Genomic DNA, 18,375 nt, shown 5'->3' with positions numbered 1-18,375 from the left:
CCCTTTCAAAGGTACAGGGCCTGGATGAAAGGACAAAGGGTCCTCCTTTGTCTACCCTTATTGGGTACATGTTCAGCGGGTGAAGAATCCGTCTGCAACGCAGGAAAAACGGGTTCCATTCCTGGGTCAGGAAGATCCCCTGGAGAAGAAAATGGCAACTCACTCCCGTATTCTTGCTTGTAAAATCCCACGGACAGAGGAGCCTGACAGGCGTAAGTCCATGTGATCCCAAAGAGTCGGACAGGACTGTGCAACTAACACTTTCAAACGGGATACAATATTACATCAAACGCGGTTACTGTTTTCTTGAGGATTACAATTTAACGCTGCCATTGAGGTCGGGTTAAAAAAAAAAGGTGAAACAGCATTGAAACGGTAGAGGATCAAAACAATGGAAATCCACTGCTCCCCTCTCTTTTTTTTTAAGACGGGAAAAATAGCTACTTGAAGGACATCTTTAATTTTTCATCGGTTTATTAGGGCTTGTTGTTGTTGTTGTTGTTCCTTTAAACCACTAGTTAGCAGTCTGTGAGCCCAGGAGAAAAATAACAAAAGCTGACCCTATGTCATACTATGTGCGCAAGCATTATTCTATGTGATTTACCTATATCAATCCATTTCTCTTAACAACCCTATAAGATGGATACCACTGTGATCTCCATTTTCGATGTCTTGAAACTGAGGGACACAGGTAATTCAACGTGCTCAAGGTCATTGAACCAGAAGTGGGGGGAGCTGAGATTCAAACCCACGCAGTCTGGCGTCATACATTAAAGAGGAAAGTGCTCAGTTTAGGTGTCGGGTTCACCTGGGCAAATTATGAAGAAAATCACTTATCTTTTCTGTGTGTGAAAATCTCAGAACTTATACAGGGCCTGGTATACGTCAGGGATGCTAATACAGGGTTTACTGGCATTATTTCATTTCTACCTCACAATAAACCCGTGAGCTACTATTTTTATCCCCATTTTAAAGATACACACAGATTTAAGGCACAGAGGTGAAACATGATTCGCCCACAGACTGAAATCCAGGCAGATCTGACTCCACTACCAGCTTCGCAGTTTTTCCTGGCAGTAAAACGAGAGAATGGAGGACCTAAAAGATATGCCACGAGAGTACAATGAAATAATGGATGTGAAAAGGCCTCAGTGAACAAGTGCAAGGGATAAGGCCTACCCACTTAAATCACTGTTGAAAACTGGTTACCCAGGGCCCCTGGCCAACGGTTTCTAGTCCCAGCCCAGTCCCTTCTCCGCCCAACCCACAGCGATATCTTTGAATCTCTTTCTCCATCTCCTAGGATCCTGCCCCCAAACACTTGGCTGAGCGGTGGACCGGAGAATAGAAGGTACGCGCGCGAGCAGGAGGTGGGGCCTGCTGCCCGGATCCATCCTGGGGGTGGCTTCTACACATGCGTCCTGGCTGGGCGGCTTCAGCTGTCCCCTCTGCGGCCAATCAGGGCCCGCGGCGCGCTCGAGACGTATTAACGCCGAGTGTGTCGTTGCGTGCGAGGGGGGCGACGTAAGGGCGCTCCGCGAGCCCGTCTCTCCTCGAATGAAAGGAAACAACCTCCGGCGACAGAGCCCCGCTCTCAGGCGCTGCCGGAGAACCGAGATCGACTTCTTTCTCTTTCCCCTTATTGGCGCTTCTCCCCTTCCCTTCGCCTCTGGGCCCCGCCGGTGAGTCCCCACGGTACCCTGGGGCCCCCCATTCTCTGCCCAGCGGGGAAAGACAAGGAGGATGGCGGTGGCCAGGCCGCCGCCCCTGCCCGTTGTTAAGGGGGACTCTTGGTGGTCTCGCTTTATTGTCAGGGACCCCAGAAGCGCCACTCATTGAAGGCGCTTGGCGAAGAGGCTGCTGAGAAAAGTGCTTCGGAGGAGCGGAGGGAGACGTTAGGCTTAAGCCGAGACTTCGGGGGAGGGGGCGCAACATTTAAGGAGGACAAAATACAGGGAATTTTTAGTCTTTTCCATCGCTTAGGACATATTTGGGGAGGAGGGGGACTCCCAGTCTGGGAAGAGTCAGAGGAAAAATTGTTAGGATGACAAGAAGGTTAGCCTTTCGGAATGAGGAAAAACTCCGGGGTGGGGGGAATTGGGGGTGAAACTGAGATACGAAACGAAGACTGTTAGAGGGCGAACTCCTGGGGGGAGGAGGGTTCAAGAAAGTGGTAGGGTGGTCTTTTCCTGGATCCAGGAGGATTGGAAAAGGACAATTAGGGGACCCTGACTTCACGACCGAAAGGAACCCGCTAAAGTGTTTTAGTGGAAGATAGTTTTGCGAGTTTATCTAGCGCTTGATTAGAGGGAGATCTTGGAGTCTAGTGTGTATTGAGGAATAAATAACGGAGAGGATCCAGTACGTTCTCTGTACCATCCTTTATTATATGGACGAGCAGCTCGGCATTCTTTTGAAATTTCTTCGTTTCGATATTCTGCGTGGAAGTTGAAAAATCCTTTATTTTTGAAATGCCTTTTCTTTTCATCGGCTTCCTACGTAATATCAGGTCTTCTTCATACAGTTCAAATTCTTTCTCTACCCTTGGGTTTGAAACAACTGGAAAATTCCTTCAGTTTCCTTTTGAATAACCGCAAAAACAGTGCGAAGCATGTAATAATATCGTGCAACCAAATTCAGGTGCCCTTCCGGTTCGTCTCTTACTCGTTAATTTCTCTCCAGTGTAACTGATAGAAATACTGCTTCTTGGATCATGTTTATATATATTTTGATCTGTATATTTCAACTTGCTTGCGTGTGGAATTGTTTGATCTTCCGGAACTGCAGTTTTTGTTTTGTTTTTCTATGAAAATGGTCTTTCAGATACCAGACATTGAATGAGCTCTCGAGTTGGTTCTTGAAGGCTCTCCTTGATGTTTCAGGTTTGCCACCTTGGTGCTTTACAGCATCTTGGAAAATTAGAAATGCACTGATTGCTTCAGCCTAACTAATCAGGCTTTTCTATTTTTCAGACAATGTTTCTCAGGCTGGTATCTTTGCCTATTTATTTCTGCTTTGTAGCATTATTCATAATGCTGTATTTCTTTTAAGGAAAAGGTTTCATTGTTGGGCGAAAGCATCAAAGTTTGATCTCTGCATGCCCGGAAAAGCCTTTTAGACTAGAATTAAAATGCAATGTATTGTATGGATCATTATGAATTTAATATTGGTCCTTGGAATGCCCTTTTTCTCCTTAAGTAGAAACCACAAATGTGACAGCATTAGATAGAAATCTATATTTTTATGATAAAGACATTTTTTGCTAGGAGTCATTGTTTCCATGATGTTCTCCACTTCATGTTTTACAAGGAGGTTGTAAAAAAAATTAGCAAGATATGCACAGATGCATTATTTGAATTTTAGTGGAAAAATCCATTTAGTCATTGCACGTTGGGGAAAGTTTTTAATTGGTTTGGTGCACTTTTGTGTGCGTTTCTGTTCAGTTAACAAATTCTATCTAAACTGATTATAGAAAAGATACACTAGAATATTTTTTAATGCAAAATAAAGTGTACCTTTTTTTCTCTTTTAGATTTTGGGGTTTTTGATATCTAGTAAAGTAGGTTCTCAAAATTAGGATGAGATATTTATCTGTTTATAAACGGAAAGAGGTGGAATTCAATATGGGTAGAATTTTGGGGACACCATTTTCAGAATTAATTTTAAGAATAAAGAGTAATATTCTAATCTAGGAATTTATCTTAAGCTGATTTTATAGCTTATGCTGGGGTTGTACAGAAATTACACATTAAGATGTCTCTATAGATTGGATTCGTAGTGGTGCCATCCTTTCAACTGGCCAAGGATGACCGGAAAAAATGCTGAATACATTACAGTGCTTTCAGAGTGTTTACTGTTCATTGCACAGTAGTAAAGAAAGCTACTTTAGAACTCAAGTAGCAAATTCTGGTGCTATTTATGAATTTTGGTGTTTTGCATATTTAATTCTAAAGATGTTGGCAGCTATATTCTTGATAAAGCAACTGAACACATATTTGCCTGAGCAAATGCAAACACACTTCCCCTTTTGTTTCTTTTGTTTCTGTTATGTTCTTTTTTTTTTCTTTAATCCTAAAAGTATTTGCTGCCTGTTTTCAATCAGTTTCACAGTTTATAGCCAGTGCTGTGAATACAGTACTGTTGTAAAGTATCCGATGCCATTTGAAAGAGGGAGGTATTTAAAATTGTTGATAGCATTAAGAGTTTGTTAAACCCATCAATGCAGAGACTGTCAGGGCCTGTGAAGTTTCCTTACACAGGAAAACCTAGATATAAATGGATGAGAAGACCTGTTTCTTTGTGACTTTATGTTCAGTTTTAAGTATTTGTGTTTTTGTATTGTGGAGCACTGAATGGTTCGCAGCTACCACCTTGCTGGCATCCAGCTGCTGCTGTTCTGTGGGTGAACAAGTGCTCCTCAGAAAACCACCGTGCAGTGTTACTGAGTCCATCTTTTCAGCATTTTATGAAAAGGTTCAAATATATGAAATAATGGAAAGAATTTAGGAAGTTTTAGGATAAAAATTGGAGATTTCATTGGTTGTAATGTGTGTTACGGTAACCTGGGTCCTGAACTGCTTAGTCCTGTTGATTTGGGAAAACGGCACAATTCAAATAACTGATTTTACATTTGTTTTTGTTCTTCTGAAGAATCCATGTTGAGACTGATGATCTAAATCTGAAACCTTCCATGTTAGAACTTTTCTTCCCTTTTTTTGTTTGACTATACTACCTATAATTATAATTTTGACTAAACTGAAGTCTCATTCAGAAAAATTTCCCAGCCTTTATATACAGTATTACTAATTTAAGTATGAAAGTTACTGCATATAGAACACCACTGTCAGTTTGGAACTTTAATAAGCAGACTTTTGGAGTCAGTCTCAGAGTCAGATAACATAGTTGTTTTTATAAATGATTGGTTCTTAAAGTCTGTGTTTTTTAATAGACTGCTGTAAAACTTAAGTTTTCCTTTACTTGCAAAAGGAATACAAGAGCAAAAACGAATAAAGATGTGTAAATGATTTTTTAAAACTTGAAAAGAACTCAAATTTTAAAAATAAGTGTTCCAAAGTCATGGTTCTGTAAAATTCATTTCTCATTTGTTGTATTACGAATATGTGAGCTTTACAGAATTGTGCAATTAAAGAGTTCTGTTCGCTCTGGATATTGTGTAGTTCTCAGTGGATTTTGCTCTGCTCTTAGATATGTAATTCTTTGTCTCTTTGAAGGGGCACCCCGGTATACATGAAAAATGTTTTTCATTAATTATGTCAGCAGATGACTATTTTAATTTCACACCTTGTTCATGTTTTCTTTATCCATGCAGAAGTAGTTCTAATTATTTCACATGTCCCTTAATTTGAGAGCAGTTTGATTTTTCCCAGTTGCTTCATTAATTTATCTTTATGCATAGATAGTACACTTTTTAAAATTACAGAGGTTTCAATGTTAATTTGTCTATACTAAGTAGTTATTTTTAGTTATATATATTAAAACCTAGGTTAAATATTAAACAATTTACATGAATGTGTAAATTGATTTTTAAAATAAGTTAACCATTTTGTTGCCCTTCTTATCCTCTGTAGCTTTTCTTGAGGCATAAAGTGGCATTCTAAAGGCAACTTAAAAATCATGTCAAGCTCTGTTGAACAGAAAAAAGGGCCTACAAGACAGCGCAAATGTGGCTTTTGTAAGTCAAATAGAGACAAGGAATGTGGACAGTTACTAATATCTGAAAACCAGAAGGTGGCAGCACATCATAAGTGCATGGTAAGTATGCTCGCAGCAACCGAGAGACCTGAAACCAGGAGAATCTTAACAATGAATATTCCTGAATACCAAACAAAACAACAACAAAACCAGTTAAACATCTAAGAAATGGTTCCTCACTAATGTTGTGTCATTTTTACTTTAATATTTCCTTTTAAATTTAGCATCTTATTCACTGTAAATTATGTTTCACTGTAATTTCTTTTTATATGAACCTTAATTTCTTTTAAATGTAATTTATAGCTCTTTTCGTCTGCATTGGTGTCGTCACACTCTGATAATGAAAGTCTTGGTGGATTTTCTATTGAAGATGTCCAAAAGGAAATTAAAAGAGGCACAAAGCTGGTAAGTTGCTATATCTGCCTCTTGAGAATAAAACTTATTTTAAGCTCATTAAGAAGGAAATTGCTTATTTTAAAGTATATTGCTTTATTAACTGAGTGTAATTTTTTAAAAATTGCAGTCTTATTTTTCCCCCAAATCAGCAAATTGCAAGGCTAGTTTTAACTTGTCTGCCAATGAACAAAAAAGGAGTAAATCAATATGTATATGTATATTTTTTTTTTCCAAAAAGTATCAAAATCTTCTTGGGGGCTGTGTTGACTTAGAAACAAGCAGTTTGCTTAATTTGAATGTTTCATGTTAAAGTCAGAATTCAAGTTTATTTTCATAATTAAAATTCTGAAATGTTTTTACTTTACATGATAAAGTAGTTGTGATCATTACAAATGAAGATGACAGAACCCTTTCAACAAGAAAATGTTAGCGGTGTCTGAACAGCATATTTTACTGTGATTCAGTTATACAACACAGTATTTATGACTTTGGATAACTTTTGGTGAATTTTCCAGTTTTTCTGAAACTTCACCAGTTTTCAGAAACTTCACCCGCAGTTGTCTTCACTACCAAGTAACCAGTTTGGCAAGATACTGTATTGTTCTGGTGGAAAAGTAATATTGTCTCAGGTGGTATTTGATACATTGTAGTTTACATTGCAACAATTTCTTTCTTTTTTGCAACAGTTTCTTATTTGGTTATTTTTCTCTTCTGAGCTCTTTATAGAATCGGTAAATGTACCTTCAGTAGCTTCACTATCAAGTGTTTCATTATTTTAAAGATGGGTTTGGCAAAACATATATCTATGTCCTTAGACAATGAGTAATCTCATTTCATAAAGAATCTGATGGGAAGGAGGGCTGTCATTTTGATATCGGGAATAATCTATTTTGAAAAGTAGTCAGTTTTCTATAGTTTAAAAATAAAAGCAGTATGAAGAAGTTCAAAGAGAATATTTGAGATTTGTTTTTAGGATAGTCTTAAACTCTAGAGTCACTATAGGCAGAAATGGGAATTCAGAGGTCAGACATTTTTGTTGTTGCAGTGAGACCTTAACCATGACAGTGTTTATCTTTCCCATCCCCAAAACTACAGATAACAATAGAATGCTCAATTTAAAAAAATGTAATCTTTTTTTCATTTGGTGGTTTGAGATTTCTTCATGTTACTGTGCTTGCTGAGTTTTGAGAACCGGAGCAGGATGTTTTTATTTCCGAGTCCTTAAAAATCAGTTTGCATATGAAGAAAGAATACTATTTACTTGAAACTAGTTGTATTGTAACCCTTATCACCCATTGTTTTTCCTTGGCATGATGAATATTCATGGAAAATGTGTCTACACCCTGACTTGTTAGCATTGTTGTTATTCTACAGGGCTGCTCTAGTCAGAACAGGAGCAGTTTTAGTCCCTGATGTTACTGTGTTACTAACAAATGCGATTCCTATTTTTATAAGCAGCAGTAACATACATCTATCAGTATTGCTAAATTCAATGGAGATTTAATTTATTCAAATTAGGTAAAATTTCCCCTTTGTGCAGAAAGCATCAGAACTTTGTACAGATTTCACTGTTATAAATTGTCTTGAATAATTTTTAATGGCAAGATGTAGGGAGTTAATTTTTTTGCCCTAGTGAGTTATAAATAACTAAGCTTATTCCTTGATCTAGGGAGTAGAACAGTACTAGAGGTTAAGACCACAAGCTATAGTAACAGACTGGGATTTGAATCCCAGCTCTCTTACTGACTAGTTGCGTGACCCTGCACAAGTTATTTACTTCTCTCTGCTGTGTTTTCTTCACCTGCCTAAAGGAGATAACGATAGCTCTGCCTCCCAGGGATATTGTGAGAATTAAAAAGAAACTATACAGGACTTCGAATGGTGTATGACACATAGTTAAGACTTGAAAAATGCAGCCCTGTTGTAGTTATTGTTCATAAGTAATAATAAGATCCTGCTAATGTTGTTATAGACTAATGAAAAGCCTACTGGGTTGAGAATTCATGAGTCCTGTTTTGTTAATAGCAGCCACTGATACATTATGTAACTTTAGACAAGTCATTATCTTATTTGTATTTTTACCAGCAGTATAAATGGATAATGCTGTATCACTGCTTGCTATCCAGTGATGTTGCATAACTCAAATGTGCTATAAAAGATGTAAAGAGTTACCTTAGGGAAGGTTTTTTCTTTTCTTTTTTGACACTCCCCAACCAGGGATTGAACCGGCTCCCTTGGCAGTGATATAGCGGAGTCTTAGCCACTGGACTGCCCGGGGAAGTTCCTTAGAAAAGGTGTTTTGTAGCCAAAATTTTGAGGCTGTGGGCATCCAGCCTTGAGTAATAGTGGCAGAAGGAGAGAACTTTTGAGCCAGGTATATAATTTTGCTCCCTTTCCTTCTCTTAAAATGTCAGAATTTAAATAATTTACATAGGGCCTAGGACTAGAGTAGCATTTATATGTTAAATTTTGAAATAATTTTTAAGTCTCCTTTTAGCCCTTAGTTTTGGCCCTTCCACTATCATTTTTACATGAAATATTATCAAGAAACCAAAATTCCAGATTTTGGTTTTCTTCTTTACTTTTCCCTGTGTAGATTTATCTAAGCAATTAAAAGGGCATAAATCAGAAAGAAAGACAAAAAGTGAAGAGTTTCATGTAAGTAGGTAAACTATATAAAAACTAGATAATCAGCTTCCCTAATTGACTTTTTGGACTTCCCTGGTGGCTCAGATGGTGAAGAATCCACCTGCCATGTGGCAGAATCCCCTGGACGAAGGCATGGCAACCCACTCCAGTATTCTTGCTGGAGAATCCCATGGACAGAGGAGTCTGGTGGACTACAGTCCATGGGATCACAAAGAGTTGGACACAACTGAGCAACTAAGCACAATTCACTTTTTTTTTTTCACAATTCACTTTTTAAGGCATTTTATCTTGTGAGTCTGTTTGCCCTGGCTCTTGTTCATCTAGATTTCTAGGTGAGAAGTGGGTCAATACACACTGAAAATAATGAAAAGCAAGAGTGCTGGTCCATAGGTGCTTTTAAGGCAGGTTCCAGTCTGTATCTCGTGCTTGCCCCAAAGCAAACCATAAAGAGAAGAGGCTGGGATGTAAGGTGTAAATATATAGGTGGTCAGGTGCGTCCGAGTCTTGAGAGGATGGGAAGCCACAAAAAAGAAGCAGGTACAGGTGACTAGTTTCTGTGTTCCTGCTGCCATAGTCCATTTCCCAAGATTATCATGTCAGCCACAAGAATTGGAGAGAACAGCCATTCTGCATGAACATGTTTATCTCTTTTACATCAAGACATTTGCCAGCATATAAGGTTTTTATAATTTGAAAGTCTTTTTGCATTTAAGACAGACTTTTTTCCAGAATGGTTTCTAGTTCCTGTTGAATCCATATGTGGAGATACAACATCTGTACCATTTATTCTTATTCTTTAGCTATCTAGCCAAGAAATGCAAATTTCCAAGTAAAATTATGAGTTATTGTTGCTGTTTTCGTTTTGTTTAAGGAGACACTTGGGAGGAATATTGAAGAACATACTCTTGATGAATGGAGCTAGGTGGTGAGATCTTAAGAGTATCTATGGGGGAATTCCCTGGCAGCCCAGTGATCAGAACTCCCTTTCAGTGCTGGGCCCAGGTTTGAGCCCTGGTTAGGGAACTAAAATCCACCCCCCCCCAAAAAAGATATCTACATCGAATAATTAACTGTTTTAATTGGTACCTGTGTCAAATATATCAAGGACCCAATTATTTTTATTAGTTGGAGGCTAATTACTTTACAATATTGTAGTGGTTTTTGCCATACATTGACATGAATCAGCCGTGGAATCAAGGACTCTTAAGACCGAAAGGGGTTAAGAAGCCATTTAGTTCGCTTTCCTTCCCCTTAGGCAAGATTACCTACAAGCCATGTGACAGATATTTTTTGTCTATTTTATGTTTAAATATATTAAGAAATTGTGATTTCTACCCAAGCAAGCTGAAACAAGACCAGTATTATATAACACTCTTCACAATTGAGAAATTTGTCCTTCTATATAAATCAAATATCTTAATTTAGAGTCATTTATTCTAGGTCTGTCTCTTTCCATTAAGGGAAGTATTTTTTTCGTGTGTTAAGAATGAAAAGTCCTTCATATACTTGATGACTATCCTCAGATCATTCCTAAACTTTCCCCTTTTTAAACTAAAGTTTTCTCACGTCTTGAGAAATCCTCTGAACATTTTTCCTGTTTTCTTGTTCAGTAGCAGAAATAGCTAACATTTATTGAACATTTAGATGTGCTAGGGACTTGGCTAAGTACTTTAAATACATGATCCTTTTTAATCCTCACAGTCATATTGTGAGATAGGAAGGTATTTATTCTCACTTTACAGATTAGGAACCTGAGGCTCAGAGAAGTAACCTGACTATGATCATATAGCTGGTAAGTGGCAGGGCTAGAATTTGAATCCAGGGCCAGTTAACTCCAAAGCCAGAATTCTTAATCACTAGGCTATACTAGACTGTTTTTTAAGCTCCCTAACCCAAAATCACATTTTAAAATTAAAGCTTAATAGTTTTCTAATAAAAGTGGAAATAATACTGAATTTAGGACATTATCAGGCTGCTATTAATATAGTTTGTTAATAGCATTGTTAGTTTTTAGAACAAAAATCCTACCTACATACTATCTAAGAATATTCTGAGTCTCTGTTACCTACAAGATATTTTTAGCAGCCCCTGAAAATAAAAAGACCAATTCAACAATTCTACATATTGACTTTGTTATTTACTCACTACCAGTTGAGTGCTTGGCACCCCAGAGAAACAGGATATCTGGTTTTGAGAGATCATAATCTAGATATGATCTGCATATGTGAATCTGCAGTATGACAATTTATAGATACACCTTTTTATTTTGTGTGGGAGGAGTCATGCCAATTTAGGCAGCTAAGACTACGTCCCAGAGATGGTAAGATTTAAAAGGGAAAAAAAGTATGAGTCCATGAAATAGGTTAACTATTCGATAATGGGCCATTGAGACTGGCAGTAATGGATTAGAATTGAGAAAGGTGGGATGATTGCAGTGTCTTTAAACATTAGACAGGAATTTCAACTCAGAGGGAAGGGAAGGGCAAAGCGGGATTTTTCAGGAGACAAGTGATATACATTGTGGAAAATGAAATACAATAGTGGCAGCATACTTGTCTGCTATACCTAGATGTCCTGCAGGCATCTTAAACTCAACATGTCTGTTCCACTGTTCATCATCTCCCTGCCCTAAAACCCGATTCTCTTTCTGAATCCTTTACCTTCCTTCTTCCATATCACTCACATCGATTCTATTTCTGGGATGTCTCAGCCTTCTTTCTTATTGTGACCCTATATCCAGTCTTCCTCTTTCCATCCTTCCAGCATACTGCTGGTAATTACTTGATCTCTACCTTTATAACCTAATATCACTCACTCCCTGACTCTAAACCTTTACTGATTCCTTTCTGCCTATAGAGTATCTACCCTTCAGAAGTCATAACTTAACCCACCATTTCCATTGTTTATCTCGTCCCCTATCTCATTCTAGCTGTTTCCTGAATATCCTCCACTTGTCCCCCACTGCTGTCCATGTACTGATGTTATTCATCTCCTAGCTGCCTCTCAGAACTTTGGTTTTTGAGTCCAACTCAACCTTCATCTCTGACATAGGGTTTAACACCCTGCATTGTATTTGTTACACGTGGGCAAGCCTTTCTTCACTGTGTTGTGAGCTCTGGGAGAGCAGAGACTGCATTCTTTTTGCCTAGCATAGGATTAAGAGGGGGTGGGGGCTGGGGAATGCCTGGAAAACACTTAGCACGGTGCTTGACATCTCATTTGTGCTCAATTGTACTCTAGTAAGTGGGCACTCCTTAATTGTTGGCTGAATTTGAAGGAGGGAAGGGCTTCAATAGGACAATAGTGTGAAGCTTTAATAATAGGCTAGGTGTAAATTGACCATGGAGATAAGAGTATAGGCATACAATTCTTCTGTTTTGGCTAATCAGTTTTAGTGTTGTTTGCAATTCTAGCTGTTTGAAGAGGAATGGGAGAAATCTAGAGGGAAAGATCAGGTTGCTTATTTGTTCTGGATGGTGAAGAGCTGTGTATGCCTCAGACAAGGGCGTTTCCATGTTTCTTCAACCGTCACTCTCCCAGTGGGGTGTTAAATTTTTGTTGTTTTCCTTAGGCATTATATTCATCAAGGCCTCTAGAAATCATCTGTCTGTCCATTTATCAGATACTTGATTGAGCACCTGCTTTGTACCAAGCACAGTGTTAGACACTTTGTATGCCATCATGAACATATGTACTTTAGCCTTAGAATGTAAAGAATACCACAGGAGATCTGGGAGAGAGGACCATAATTAATTCTACCTGAGAAATCAGAAGACTTCAGAGAGAGTGACATTTGAAGTATGTTCCATTGGGAAAATGATACTGTAGAACTGAAAGAGGGAAGAGTTTCAAGGAGGAAGTACTTTTGACAAGTATAGAGTAGTAAATGCCAGTGCTATTTTTTTAAATTTATTTTTTAATTGGAAGATAATTGCTTTACAATGTTGTGTTGGTTTCTGCCATACAACAGTGCAAATCAGCCATAATTATACATATATCACCTCCAGTGCTGTTTAGAGTATGTGGCTTATTTGGCATTCAGTAAGGGTAAAATGAAGCACCCAAAGTGTATAGAATGTTACCACTGCTTACTAAATACAAAGAAGCAGAAAATGCCCAGTGACTTAATGGTGCTACTAAATCCTTAGATCAGGGATACTTAACCAGCAATCAGAAAGGAGGGTGGGTAGGTTGAAAAAGGTTCCCAAATGATTTTTGATCAGCACTCAGTTATGGATCATTTCCTTAGGACAGGGGTTGCTGCACTTTGTATAAAGGATTAGATAATTAATATTTAAGGTTTTGCTAGCCATATTGTTTCAGTTGCAGTATAGACAGTACCCAAAGAAGTGAGTGTGACTGTGTTCCAGTAAAACTTCTTTGTGAAGACAGGTGATGGGCCAAATTGGGCTTGGCAGGATCCCTGCCTTAGAGTATTTTGGGGGGAAAACAGGTAAATTTTTTCCAGAAGATTTCCCTGGCTTCATTGTCATCTCTGTAACTAAGTGAACATGCAACATGAAGGTATTCGTATAAATGTGAATTATTTTCAAAACTCAGATTATGGCATGCAGATTAAATGTGCACAGATATTTTACCTGTAATTTATTTAAAAAATGAACTTTGTTTTACTTTGGAGGTGATTAAAGAGAATAAATGTGAGGCCAAAGAGAAACTTCAAGTCTAATGATGGAGAAAATCAGGTCTTTGGCTATTACTGAATAAACTAATTTTTAAAAAATTCGAGTTTTTTTCTTCTTTGCCTTCATTTAATACTTCATTGCAATTGAGAATACTGTAAATTTATGTCATTATGTAATTACTTGTGGTAATGGAAGATAACGCAACCAATAATATAAAATAATCTATGTCTGATTTGGGGGGGATGTCTTGGTACTTATTTGAGCATGGATTTTTGGTATTCACAGATTAAGTATAGCAAGCAGTATGGCACTTTAGAGTACCCTCAGCCAGTAAGACCTATATCTTAGAAGAGCTTAAACATAAAGATCTGAGCTCCGAAAAAGTCTGAATCTGAATCTTTCAGATAAATAAAACAAATTTCAAAAGCTCCAATAAGAGAATTTATATTCCTCATAATGATGATTCATAAAGTTGGATGGAGTTGGAGTATGTGTTATTGAGAGCAAGGTCAGGAGACTAGCTTAAGTAAGAGCCTGATAGGCTTACTTATTAGTTCCTTGCTCTCTGATTTCTAAAAGACTTCTGAAATTATTTATTCAGTAACTGCTTAGATTTAGTCTGTCACTCTAGTAAAGTACTTTTCAGTGGCCTTGTTTTTTAGAAGCACTTGGAGAATTTCAGGTCCTAATCTATCAAGTCATTTTTTAAATGACTTAGACAACTTTAAGAGTTCAGTTTTGCTTTCTAGCTTTCCATTTAGACCTAATTATTTTATTATTAATAACTAGAGGTAGTGTTTTCTGTTATTTAAAAAAATACAAAGTGACAAACACCAGTGTAAGGTAAACTGCTCTCACTTAATTTTTGTCTCATCTCCTGTGAAAATATCCTAGGTACCCTAGTCCCAACTCCAAGTGCTTTTGGTAATTTTTTTCCTTACAGATTTTTTGTTTTTTTGAAATCTCTTGCATTCTCTGTACATTCATAGCAGTTTTCTTGGAACAAGTGTCTTGAGAGTAGTAACTACTTGGCTGTGAGAATTTATACCTATACACTTATGGTTAGTTACTGACATACATAGTAGATATACAGCAATTGAGCTAGGCAAACTAAGTCTTAGAACTTTTCTCCAAGAGCCTTTTCTTCCTACGTGTCCTAGAAGTTGGCATCTCACTTGTTTTCCCTTGTCTCTGCCTGTGGTCTTAATTGAGTTTTTCCCTGAGTTTCCCCCATAGCTACTAACAAAGCAGTATTTTTCCTTTTATTAATTAAGACTTCTTCCTTCTGTAGAGTGAATTTCAGTCCTGGCCTCGATCAGTTGACTGAGGAGCAGATAAGTTCCAACCTAGACTCCTGCAGGACTTTAGCTAAGTCATAGTCCTTTCAGTTCTGTTCATTTCTTCTCATGCATGACTTCGTTCCTCTTTTGTTTGTGTATTAGCTCCTTGAGACTGCTTGTATGGCTCAACTTAATGTTAATATAGTATAGCTTCCCAGAGAGTAGAACCCTGGTTACCAGGGACAGGAGGAGTTGGGGAAATGGGAGATGTTTGTCAAACGGTACAAAATTGCACTTATCTAGGATGAATAAGTCTAGAGATCTGCTGTACAACATGATGACCATAGTTAATGATACTCTGTGGTATCCTGGAAACTTGCTGACAGTAGACTTCTGGGGCTTATACCAATGCAGCAAAAAATGGCATCTATATTGGAGAGATGGGTATGTTAATTAGCTCAACTGTGGTAATTATTTCACTATATGTACATTAAAACATGCTGTATATCCTGAATATATGTACTTTTTATTAAAAATTTTAAGAAAGATACTGTGTTATGCAAACATCTGTTGAGTCTTGTTTTCTAAGCTCCCTATTTTGGAAGACAAATTGTTGAATTTATTAGGTCTACTAGATAACACACTGAATAGAGGGATAAAAGTAAAAGAAAAATCATTAACAACAAAGAAATTTTCACCTCTATTTAAAGAACTTGAAATCAGGGTATAGGCAGGATAAGCTGAGAATTGACATTATACCTATCCTGAAGACAGGAAGTTGGCCTTCAACAGAATGTTTGACATGTGTATTTGATATGTGGGAAAAGACCTTTCTTCAAGGAGGAAGAAGTCCACCATTGTCCTTGAAAAATGTGTTCCCATCAGGTTAACTTTTATTTCTCCACATTTGAGAGCACTCTGACTGCAGTGCAAGCATGATGTTAAATGGCAGGTTAACACTCTTCTGATGAGGGCCCAATAGAGCCTATAACTGATTGAAGGGCAGATCAATGTTTTGTGTAAAGAGGAACACAGGATAACATCACTCTGGTCCAACCAGCTAGTGCCTTGCTGTGTCAGGGCAGGGGTTATTTTCCTATTACTCAACTTTTTTTTTCCGGTAGAAGTCCTCTTTATTTTATTTTCCATAATATGTTTTAAAAGAAAAGTATACTAGCCACCTATCTAGTTTCCAAACTTTAATTGGGATTTTTATATCTTTAATTGTCTTTTTATCTCTTCCTCATTCTCTCTGCTCATTCTCTGCCCCTTCAACTGAATTGTTCTCAATTTTACCTTTTCAAATCAGACTTTTAAAATATTTTTTAGACATACTTGGAGATAATTATGTCAAGTCTGCAGGTGTTAAAAACATGAATGAGAAAAAATATGGTATATGATATTAAAATTTTCAGTAACATAGTAAGCTTAAAATCAAAATGTTTATTGAGTACTACTTGGTAGTCACAGTGTTTATCTTTTAAAAGACTTGGTCTAGAAGCAATGGGTGGATAAAATCTGTACATTTACAAAGATAATTAGTCATACAAAGAAGTAAAATGGTAAGAGCCAAAATGAATGCTCTATCTTAAGTCCCATAGGAGTTCAAGTATTATTTCAGGGGTTGCAATATAGCAATGATATCTTGAACCTAATAGTAGTGTTCCCATTCTGTATTCACAGGTGCATAAGCAGATTTACATTTCATACTTAGTTTTATTATGGATATTTTGGTGTTTTCTTTGTACCTTCCCAGAATGTATTTACAAGCAGAAATACCTGCTGGTATATGAATGCTGCATAAAATCTTGTAAATTTTTTCTTTTTCCTATAAATTCTAATTAAAAATTCCTACTCCTAACCTTGAGAAGAATCTTCCTCTCTCAAAACATTTTTATTGGTGTATCTTCCTCTTTCCTTTCTTCCTTGAGAGAAACTGACAAAATAAAAATGAGAATAAGCTTTTTCTCACTCAAAAAATTTATTTGTCCTGAGTTGCTGTAGTTAACTGGTTATACTCTAGGCAGGTTTGAATTTATAACCAACCAAAACACATTTTGATATATTTTGGTATTTGGTTTCCTTCTCATTCTCAATAAACTGAGAGATGGGGATTGAAATCATTTGCTGGAGTATTCCCCATGGTTTTAAAAGAATTTTTCATATATAAAAGTAATTTCCCCATTGTAGAAAAATCAGAAAATGTAGGAAATTATGAGACAGAAAACCAATTAGAGATAGCCACTCAGCATTTCACTATGTTTTCTTTCATCTATTTTCAAAGAATAAGGTTATAAACATAATTGGGGTCATAATTTGCATACCTAACTTTGTGTCCTGTTTTTTCACTTAATATTATGCATAACCCTTTCCCCATGCCATTAAAATGTTTTTGAAAAGAGTAAAGAACATTCCTACATATGGTTGTACTATAACTTATTTAAACATTTTTCAATGGCTGTTTTCCACAGGTGGTTTTACATTTGGAGTTATTCTAAATAATTCTTCAGTGAATGTGATTGCATATAAATTAAGTCTGATTTGTAGACTAGCTTAATAGAAGGAAAATTATTGGATCAGAGAGTATATAAACTTTTAATAAGCTCTGTGATAAATAAGGCAAGTTGCTGTCCAGAGAGTATACCAATTTCCAGCAGTATCTGCAAGTGCGCATCTCACTATATGTGTGTCAGTGCTGAGCTGGTACAGGATTTTTAACAGTACCTCTCCTTTTATTTTCGCTTGCTCATTGCATTCAGTATTTTCAAAATGTACCTGTGCAAACCCATTTTCAGTGTAATTTCAAAATGAGCTACTTGCAGTGCAGTTCTTAATGAAGTAGTGGTAATGTTCAATTTATTAAGTTAAAAAGCAGGTGACAAAATAATATGTATAGAATTACAGAGAAAAATACTTTCACATAAGCATTGCAACACTGTAATGGTGTCTATACTTGGTTGGTATGAATGATTTTTTAATTTTCTTTGTGCTCTTTTGTGTTTTCTGCAATTTCTATAATAAGTCTATTTTTTTAATTAGAAGTATAATTTACTAAAATAATAGAACCTCATAAGCAAGCTGAGTACAAATGTTCCATGTCCTTAACAATTTATAAGCCACCCAAAAGGATTTAACAACTTTCCCTGCTTGATAATTTGGCACAGTATTTCTTTTTACAGTATTGCTTTGAAGTTTCTGTATTTATTTAAGGAAGTGGTGTATTTCTTTAGCATTAATAATGGGCACTGGCCCTCATGTTTTCTGGGAAGTACCTGTGTTGAGAATGTTTCTGTTTCTGACTTATATGGGAGTCTTTTTTAAATGATAGCTTGAATGAAAGGTTGAGTGTTTGACTTGCTTAGAGAAATAGAAGGTATTTTATTAGAATTTACATTAGCCTCTTGGTACACCAAAATTACTTAGGGGCCAAGTAAAGAGGAATGAGAACAGTTCCCAATGAGGCATCCCTACCAAGAAACACGTGAACAGTTTTTAAGATTTACCTTACTGTGAATTTATTTTGGCATGGCATTTATAGCTTAGGAGAGAGCCTCATTAAAAGTCCACTCAGTATGGGCTTCCCTCGTAGCTCAGTCGATAAAGAATCTGCCTGCACTGCAGGAGACCCGGGTTTGATTCCTGGGTAGGGAAGATCCCCTGGAGAAGGAAATGGCAACCCACTCCAGTATTCTTGC

General features: G+C 37.0%; 1 protein-coding gene across 2 annotated transcripts in view; it reads left to right on the top strand.

The window, feature by feature from the left end:
- The first annotated feature begins 1,508 nt into the window (after positions 1 to 1,508).
- PHF6 (PHD finger protein 6) overlaps positions 1,509 to 18,375 on the top strand; it is a 56,034-nt gene continuing 39,167 nt past the window's right edge. For both annotated transcript variants that reach the window (XM_020874065.2, XM_020874064.2), the window contains exons 1-3: positions 1,509 to 1,682; positions 5,589 to 5,772; positions 6,016 to 6,117. In XM_020874065.2, coding sequence (XP_020729724.1) covers positions 5,635 to 5,772; positions 6,016 to 6,117 — 240 coding nt within the window. In that variant the 5' untranslated portion in view covers positions 1,509 to 1,682; positions 5,589 to 5,634. The remainder of the gene's footprint in view (positions 1,683 to 5,588; positions 5,773 to 6,015; positions 6,118 to 18,375) is intronic.

Source organism: Odocoileus virginianus, unplaced genomic scaffold (assembly GCF_023699985.2).
Source record: "Odocoileus virginianus isolate 20LAN1187 ecotype Illinois unplaced genomic scaffold, Ovbor_1.2 Unplaced_Contig_21, whole genome shotgun sequence".
Taxonomy (NCBI): domain Eukaryota; kingdom Metazoa; phylum Chordata; class Mammalia; order Artiodactyla; family Cervidae; genus Odocoileus; species Odocoileus virginianus.
This window is presented reverse-complemented; position numbering and strand designations above follow the sequence as displayed.